The following is a 9,062-nucleotide window of genomic DNA, read 5'->3' on the forward strand; positions in this document are numbered from 1 at the left end:
AAAAAAAAAAAAAAAAAAAAAAAAAAAAAAAAACCTCTTTGATGAGAACAAGCTCAGGGTCATGTAGGGAGGACTTTAATCTCTTCCAAGGGCAAACTCCACCCCCCTACCCACACACACAGTGACATAAGGACCTTCCAGTATGCCCTGCTTCTCTGTTCACCACCCAGAGACCAAGTTTAGCATATGAACCTTTGAGGGCAAACTACATCCAAATCACAGCACTGAAAGTCAGTGTTGGGGAAGGAGGTAAGGTCTCCAATGCCACTAAATGGATAACATTTCTCTGGTTGATCATAGATAGTCAAACACAAAGCAAGACAGAAACAGAATCCTTATGACAAGGAACACATTTGGTTACCAAGAAATGTGGACATAAGTATAAAAACCACATTAGGCATTCTAGTTTCCCTTTGCCTATTAATGCTCCTCCCCAATGTGTGATACTCAGAAAGCATCTGTTAAGCTGGTGGAAGGATTATACTTTGCTTATTGACCTAACAAGACAGAACTTAGATAGAAAGAGCTTTCTTAGCGTTTAGGCCTCATTCACCACAAGCAGCAAGTGAATTCACATCTCCCTGCCCAAGCCCAGCTCCTAGCAAAATGGAACAACTCTCTGGGAAGCCACTTCTTTCTTTCTTTCTTTTTTTTTTTCTTAAGTTATATTATGGCTAGGAACTTGGCAGCTTGCCCTTTCAAAGTGACAGCTTTCAAAAAGTCTACCTAACACAATTTAGTCTAATTCCAAACACATCAGAAAATGGGCTGTTAAAGAAAAAATGTTTCTCCTCAAGAGTCAGCTGCTTCCCTGTCCTCCTACTCTCTTCCTAATATGAAAAAAAGTGAATTATCTTCTCCCTGGGTTGCAAAAATATTCTTCTGAGAATGATTCTACCTGTCACAGATGGAATCTTGAAATAAGTTAAATGTTTAGGTTCATATTCTAGGAATTCCCTGGTGAGCTGAGTTCTCCCTGCGATCTTTGGTAACAGTATTACTAAGCTATAGACATTAATGTTATGCATGAGGAAGTAGGTCTGTTTATGGTGGAAAGAGCCACAGGAAGGCTTTTCCTCACCCATCTCTTGGCGACTCAGAAGGAGAAAGTATAACTAGAACAATTAAAGACATTTTTCTTCACCAGCTGTTATTTAAACTGTGGCTACTAAAATGTCCTATAGCCTTACATGCTTCAGAAATCTTAGAACAAAAGAAATGAGACTCGCACCTTTCTCCAGGGCTGAACACCTTCTGGTCTACCTCTCCTCTAGCCTGAAATATCTTCCGTCAATTTTCTCTTCAACATGAGAATTACTCTTATAAAACATAAATCTGCTATTGAGAATCTACAACAAGTCTCCTGTGTTCTGTGGGATAGAAAGAAAGCTGAGTCTTCAATGCTTATTGAAGTGTAACCCCAGCCAAGATTTTAAGGCTTCTCTTTTCTTTGTCCTTCAGCCAATTCTCACTCCTTTTGAAAATGATCTTCCATGTGCTCTTCATCCTTTCTTCCTTCATCTTTTAAAAGAGATGTATTTATTCTTTTCCCTTCCAGCTGGTGTCAGGGTATAGGGTATGGGAGGAGGTGGTGGTATGTATTCCTGTGCATGTATTTTAAGACAGGGTCTCTCCCTGAACCTGAGGTTCAAGTTTTCTCAAGTTGGAAGCAGACAACTCAGCAATCCTCCTGTCTCCTCTCATCTTAAGATCTGGAGTAACGGGGGTGTGTAGGATACCTAATTAGCTATGTGGGCACAAGGATATGGTACCCATAACTGTGCATAAAGCTCTCTTACCCAGGAAGTCATCTCTCTAGTCCACTGCTTCTTCATTTGACATGTGGTCTACATCATCTGTATGTAGTACAATTGATCAGAAAATCATGATCCCAGCCTACCATGTACAGAGAGTACAAGTTTGCACTACCACACTTGGTTTCACCCTTGCTTTGATTCATTATTCTTATTTTATTGAGAGAAAGAGTCTCCTATTGCCCTAAACTAGCCTTAAACTCACCCTGTAGCAGAGGATGATATTGAGTTGCTTACCTTTCTACTGCCATCTCCCAAGTACTAGTATTAAAGGTCTTTACTGCCATGCTCAGCAGGGCATATCTGGAACAAGACACAGCTGAGATGTCTTTGTTATCTAGAAGCCTTCTTCAACCTCTTCCCTACTCTACCACAAAACCCATCTCTCCATCATTTTACTGTAGTTTGCCTAAATTTCAATTACAGTATTTATTAGACTGAATTGCAGTGATCTTTGCTAAGTTTTTGTTTGGTTAGTTTTTGGTGGGTGTGGGTTGTTTGTTTTTAAACTGAAAGCCACTTGAGGTAAGAAATTGACTTTCTCTTTCTGTCCCCAGATAGACTTCTGACACATAAAGGACAACAGATGTAGCTTTTTGAATTGGGTGAGTAGTGAACTTCACATAACAACTTCATTTCTCCGTCATGTATTGAATGCTTCTCCCATTCTTTCACTAACCCTACATTCAGAGTGTCTCCTTGGCACCAAGGAGAAGTTGATTGCTAACTGATTAGTAGATTGGTTTAATTCTGACAAAGAATGGTAGGAGGGAAGGAATTCTCAGAAAAACACCTAGACTCCATGATCATAAAAACTCCTGGATCTGCCTCCATTTGAATGCTCATCAGGCTGTCTTTGCTTCCTTGTTTGACTCCCATCCAACCGTCTTGTCATGTAAATGTTCTAATTACTGATATAAACGGCCACTCTGTAACAGAGTCCTCGCAGCCCAGAAGGATGAAGTGGTATTATGCAGCATTACATTTCTAGCCACACACAACTTGAAACCTGGAAGGCTATGGAGAGATTCTGTAGAAATACCAACTGAATGTGTAGAACACTTCATTTAGAAATGATGCCAATATGGGGCTGTAAAGATGGCTCATCTGGTAAAAGCACTTGCCACATAAGAATGAGGCTGAAGGAAGGACAAGCCAGCCTGATATAGCTATCTCCTGAGAGGCTCTGACAGTACCTGACTAATACAGATGTAGAGGCTCACAGCCATCCATTGAACTGAGTACAGGGTCCCCAATGAAAGATTAGAGAAAGGACCAAAGGAGCTGAAGGGTTTGCAGCCCCTTAGGACGAACAATAATATGAACTAACTAGTACCCTCAGAGCTCCCAAGGACTCAACCACCAACCAAGGACTATTCATGGTGGGACTGATTGTTCTGGCAGCATGTGTATAGTAGAGGATTGCAAAGTCGATCATCAATGGGAGGAGAGGCCCTTGGCCCTGTGAAGGTTCTGTGTCCCAATGTAGGGGAATGCCAGGGCCAATAAGTGGGAGAGAGTGGGGTGGCAAGCAGGGGAAGGAGGAGGCAACAGGGGTTTGCTCTTGATTTTTTGGGGGGTTTCTTCGGTCTTTTTTTTTCTTGGAGGGGAAACTGGGAAAGGAGAACTCATTAGATAAATAAAGAAAATATCTAATAAAAAAATGAGGACCAGAATTTGATTTCTAGTCCTTAATTCAGAAGTGGAAGCAGGGGATACCTAGAGCAAGCTGGCTTGCTAGAGTAGTCAAACTGATGAGCTAGGTTTAAGTGAGCGACTGATCCCCAATACATAAGGTGGAAAGTAATCAAGGAAGATAGCCAATAGCCAATATTAACCTTTGGCCTCCATGTACACACACACACACACACACACACACACACACACACACACACACACACACACGCAAGCAAACATACACACATACATACACATTTAAATAATATGAGCAGATACTCATAATAATTTTCCAATTATGAGACACACAGGGGGACACTAAGGATATCTAAAAGTATGTAATGACACCAGGCATATTTACAACTTGGTCCTACCTCTGAGGTCCCATTATAATGTCAGGTATTTCTGATTTCCTTAAATACTATAGTATACATTTGGAGACATTTTGTGAGTTTATATAGTTTGATGCATTTTGTTTATAACCTAACTAAAATAATATTTTGAGAAAGGCCCTTGCTATGTTGTCCAGGGTAGCCTTGAAGTGATTCCCTGTTTCAGCCTTTCAAGTGCATGGGGATATGGCATGCTTTACTCAAATTAAAGAATTCTTAAGCAAGTATGCCCAATCATGGTGAACGACTATTATCCACATCAGCCACATCCTGAACATGTGGAGACATTCTGGAAATTCACGAATACTTCCTAGTCACAGTCAGGATTCATGGTGATGGACCTCATTAAAATGAAAGAGCTGATGTGGTGGTGGTGTGTGTGTGTGGGGGGGGGGGTTCCCTCCTTTGCTTTTCTGATCTGCTTAGTTAGTTTTACATGGGGAGTTTTCAAAATGAAAAAGCTACCATTGAAGGTAGTGAGAATGGAAAGCTGGGCATAAGGCTGGGATCCTGGAGTCAGAGCCATCCTAAGTGGAGATAGAAGTGCTCCCAGGTCCACTAGTGGCCACTGGCTGCAGTGCAAGAAGACTACTTGAACCACTGCCACACAGCCTGCCTTCCCGGGCATTCATTAGTCCCTTTAAAAAGGTGATTTGGGGGATGGGGGGCAGGAGGCTTAATATATTTCGTGCCAAACCCACTCTGTGCTTTTTAAACAAATAAACAGAAATTTGAAGTCTGCAGAATAATAGCCTGGTTCAGACAGTATGTCTGCTCTTTTTTTTTTTTTCCTTTGTTTTGGTTTTTTTCCTCTTCAGCTCTCTTGAGACTCCACAGCTATGATTCTTGGTTCAGAGATTGCATCCTTACAGCACACAGTGAAAAACACACCGAACAAGCACACGCTGAAATACAGTGAATGAATTACAGTGATTTGGCATGGTGAACCATTCAGTTTGTGAGTTACTGACTGTTTATGTACAGTCAGATCATGCCTCGGTCACTGGCCCCTCATCTCCCTGTGTGAAGGCTGTGTGGGCACAACTCTCATATGTCATATGGGCTGTGGACATATGACTTCAAAGTAATTAAAAGCTGCTTTTCAAAATAGGCGAAGTATTCCCCCATCTCTGCTTCCAAAGGAAGATTTATAGAAAACCAGTTTTCTCAGGTAAAGGGGGACAAAAATCAACTGACCTCTTTAAGTGCTCTGTTATTGGCAACATTTGGCTCCGATTTATAATTTACTTAGGTGCTCAGTGATGTTCTGGTGGAGAAGGATCATCTGCACATTCCAGTTAATAGACCATCACTGGTCTTGTAGCATGGGTCAGGTGCTGTCACAGGCAATATTTATCCAGTTCTTAGGAATTGGATAAATATTCCACAGTAGGCATTGCCTCTACTTTGTTGATGGGAAAATTAAGACTTGAGGACTTAGATAATTTTTCTGAGATGAAAAGCTGAGTTTTCTGCCTCCAAGACCAGTGATTCTTTGTGCCCTTTATCACACGCACAGAGGTTCATGTGTCTCCTCATGAATCCTAGTGGGGGTGCCTGAGCCCCCTCCTCTTTCTTTCCCTACAGCTGCCTTCTTCCAGAGCCAATGCACTCTCTCCCAGAGTGCGGTGTCTTCTCTGCCAGAGGGGAATTTTACAAGAAAACTAAATACTCTAAGGTGACCCAAAGGATAGTTTGATGTCTACAGGCTTACCAGTATTATTTGCATTCTTTAAAAAAAAAAATAGCTTCTAGTCTTGGCAGGAAAAAGTAAAGAATATCAACTCACTGCTTTTATTTCATGACCTGACAAAGAAAACTGAGGCCAGCTGGCTGTACACCCAGGTTCTATGGCTTTGATGTCAGGGTTTAGAATGTAACGCTTAGCTGTGAGAGTTAGTATTTGGGCACTAAGAGCCACTGAGTGACTGTCCGTACCTACCTCAGCAAGTAGATGTTTATGCCCCATGAAACACAGCACTGAGAACCCACATGAGCAAAACTGAGTTTTGGTGCATAAATGATATTCCACAATGTACTGCCAGCTAGATGCTATTCAGGGACAAGAGTCTGAATGCCCCTGCTCATTCCCCAAGGGAATGGCTTGTATATCACCAAGCCAGTGCTGGCATCTGGACCCTGTCATAGCTGACAGGGCCAAAAGGAGGTTATCTGGTGGCCACTGCACCCAGAGTTGGTCCCTCAGGAGGAGACAGAGGGAGCATCTTGCCTTGCCTGCTCCTCCAGCTTCTCAGGAGACTCACTGAGGGCTTCCATCTCTACTACTGTCAGAATCTGGCACCTCTCACCAGCTCTGAGTTTCAGAATCACGGATGGAGGAGGGAGAAGGAAGGGGCTGCCAGCCAGACAGTCAGACACAGTGACAATATTATAGAAGTGGAATCTTCCAGCAAGAGAATATTCTCTAAAGTAAAGAGAACATCAGGGGTGGAAGAGGCAGGCCCTTGGTGAATCCAGCACCATGTTGTGTAAAAGGAATGGCTGAGAAGTAGAAAGAGGAAGTACCTTCCCCATGTGACAAGATCAGTAAATGCCTAAACTAGGACCCCCTTTTTCAGGTTCTCTGGTATTTCTACAACTTGAGTTTTGGAGTCTTTCTTGGGTGCACAATAGAGACCGAGGATGGGCACCAGAGACTATGAGAGGAGACAGTTTTGTAATTCTTTGTGGAGGAGGGTCCTGAGCCAGATCCCTCATGGGTAATGGTGTGCTCCTCCTACCTTTCAGGCTGACGCCCCTTGGCACCACGCTCTGCAGCTCCTCAGTCGGGAGGTCCACTTCTGCTGCATTGGAGTTGTTTGGTGGGACTGCTCGCCTCCCGCCAAAGGTGCTTGCTGGAGTATCTGACATTCTCAGCTTTACTGGATCCTTGGGAAGGGAGAGGAGAGTTCATGGGACAGGAACATGAACTGGGTACCACTTATGGCTACGATTCTAAAGTAGAAACAGAGATGCAAGAGGTGCATGGCAGCTCCCAGACAATACATTGTAAGCCACACATAAAGGATAACTGAGAAGTGGCAGTGAGGATTAGCCTAGTGATGGAGTGTGTCCCCTGAGGCTCTCAGAGATAGCCCCCATTTGTCAAAATGTATAGAAAGCAAGAGAGTGTTTGCTTGAAGAAAAAAAAATCTTTAAAGATTTCAGAAAGCATAATTGCCCTTCCCTCAGCACCCAAAGCCTGTATGTTTGTAGGTAAATGCAAGTACTCATCTCAGGGAGAATCAACAAACCTAAGTCACTTTGAGGATTAGACTCATGAAAACATGTGCAGATTATGATGATCCCTTACGATGGTCACACCAGTCATTTAATTTGGTCACTACTGAGGGCTTCTTATGAGCTGGGATGAGATCTTAGTACTGAGGTAGGTTCACCAGACAAGAAAACAGCATCTCTTTCCTGACAGCCTACAGTATAGTGGGGTTAGTGGTGGTCCTGACAAGAGTCATACATGAATCTGCTAGTGTATGTGGCATGGAGGCCATGGTTGAATCTGCTAGGGTCTGTGGCATGGAGGCCATGGTTGAATCTGCTAGGGTCTGTGGCATGGAAGCCATGGTTGTGACCAATTGAACTTGTGACTAGGCTGTGCTCTAACTTGGTCTGGCCTGCTTCCTCTTCCCTTGGAGTTTGTGCAGGCGACCAGCCAGTCTAAATACTACACACCTTACCTTCAGAGCCCAATAAGGACTTGTTGACCAACTGGCCAAAATGAAGGGGGACTTTGTCTCTTCACCTGGCTCACCATGCAAGTGACTCTTGGCAACCTGGCTGTTTGCAAAACCCAGGCACACCCTTGTAAGATGAAGCATTGCTATTATGGGATCAACTTGATTAGGCTGCTCTAGAAATGAGAGGAGCCCTGGAAGCAAGGCTGAGCATAGGATCATTTGGTAAGGTATTTGGTCTTCGGAGGAAAAAGGGGTTCTTGGAAGACCCAACAATGACTATCTATAGATGGCTTTAGTGATTTACAGATAATCTCTGGTGAGCCAAGGAGGGAGAAGAGTTTAAATAAAAAGGTTTGGTGACAAAGAAGACAAGAAAACTCAACTCCCTGGTGTCAAACAGCAAAGGCATCCTGAGTGATCGTTAGAGGACGGCTACACCCAGAGGGGGTGGGGAGCAGTGCTGGGCAGTCAGGTAGCCTTCTAGGAGAGAGCAAGTAGGGCAGAGAATGTTCCAGATTCTGGTCAAGAAGGGAAGTACAGGCCACTGGGTGAGTGCAGGTCTGGGAGGTCTCCTTTTCAGTAGATTTAGAGAAGGGAGAGGAACTTGAGTTCAGTCCCTGTGTTGAGATGGAAGGCAGACATTCCCAGATGGCCTTACCCTCTCCCCTATGTAACCTTAGTCTCAGCTCCACAGCTGGCTTCCCTTAGGAAAGCAGACCTGCCTTGGAGGAGCAACCTCACTCCTGTCCCCACTTAAGAGTTTTCTACACTAGCTCAGCTGTGCTCTCGGGATAGCATGGTAGAGTTCAAAGAAGGTCCCTCTTAAAGAGGTGAAGAGCTGGACCTGGAATGAAGGGCTGCCCAACACTATAGACACAGAATGTAGGCTCAGAGGACAGCCACAGCTTGAGCAGGGCTGCTTAGTGCAGCTCTGAGGGTCTCTTACCTGCTTGTGCTCCTGAGAGAGTGTGCTCTGGTAGTCTCTCTGTGTGCCTCTGGGTACTTCCTCAAAAGGACTCAGGCAAAGTGACCAGAAAGTTGGCTCTTAAATAACTTCCTAACGGCTCCCACCCTCCTCCCCATCCCAGAGGATTTCTCCTCCCCCTTCTTGACAGCTGGTGGAGGAGGCAGAAGTGTTTCTAGGACTTTCCTTCTACTTCTGCCATTCGGCTCTGATAATCTAGCCCCTTCCTGCCTCCATAGCTTATTTGCTCCTAAGTTCCCATACTGGCATCTCCTCACTCCCCCACAGAGTCAGACTTTTCCCTTCTCTGGCTGCTACTAGTAACTGGCAAATGGCACTGGGGTGTTAGCCAGCCTCTCTCCTGCCCTCTTACTGGGTTAGAAGGGCTAAAGGGTCATTTTTCCCCTGTGTAAATGCCTTACCAGGCAGATGGCTGGTGAGCTGGCAGAGGGAGGATCTATCTGCCTTTCCACAGACTGATCATACAGACACTTGTGACGATCCATAAAGCAAGAGCAAT

The 9,062-nt window shown here is 44.2% G+C and overlaps 1 protein-coding gene across 1 annotated transcript in view; it reads right to left on the reverse strand.

Annotated features, from left to right (window-relative positions):
• The window catches only part of F13a1 (coagulation factor XIII A chain), a 176,230-nt gene extending 167,465 nt beyond the window's left edge, over positions 1 to 8,765 (reverse strand). Inside the window, exons 1-2 of the mRNA XM_031358440.1 lie at positions 8,525 to 8,765; positions 6,625 to 6,772 (exon numbers count right to left, since the gene is read on the reverse strand). Coding sequence (XP_031214300.1) covers positions 6,625 to 6,754 — 130 coding nt within the window. The 5' untranslated portion in view covers positions 6,755 to 6,772; positions 8,525 to 8,765. The remainder of the gene's footprint in view (positions 1 to 6,624; positions 6,773 to 8,524) is intronic.
• Between the last annotated feature and the right edge of the window lie 297 nt (positions 8,766 to 9,062).

Source organism: Mastomys coucha, unplaced genomic scaffold, assembly GCF_008632895.1.
Source record: "Mastomys coucha isolate ucsf_1 unplaced genomic scaffold, UCSF_Mcou_1 pScaffold7, whole genome shotgun sequence".
Classification (NCBI taxonomy): domain Eukaryota; kingdom Metazoa; phylum Chordata; class Mammalia; order Rodentia; family Muridae; genus Mastomys; species Mastomys coucha.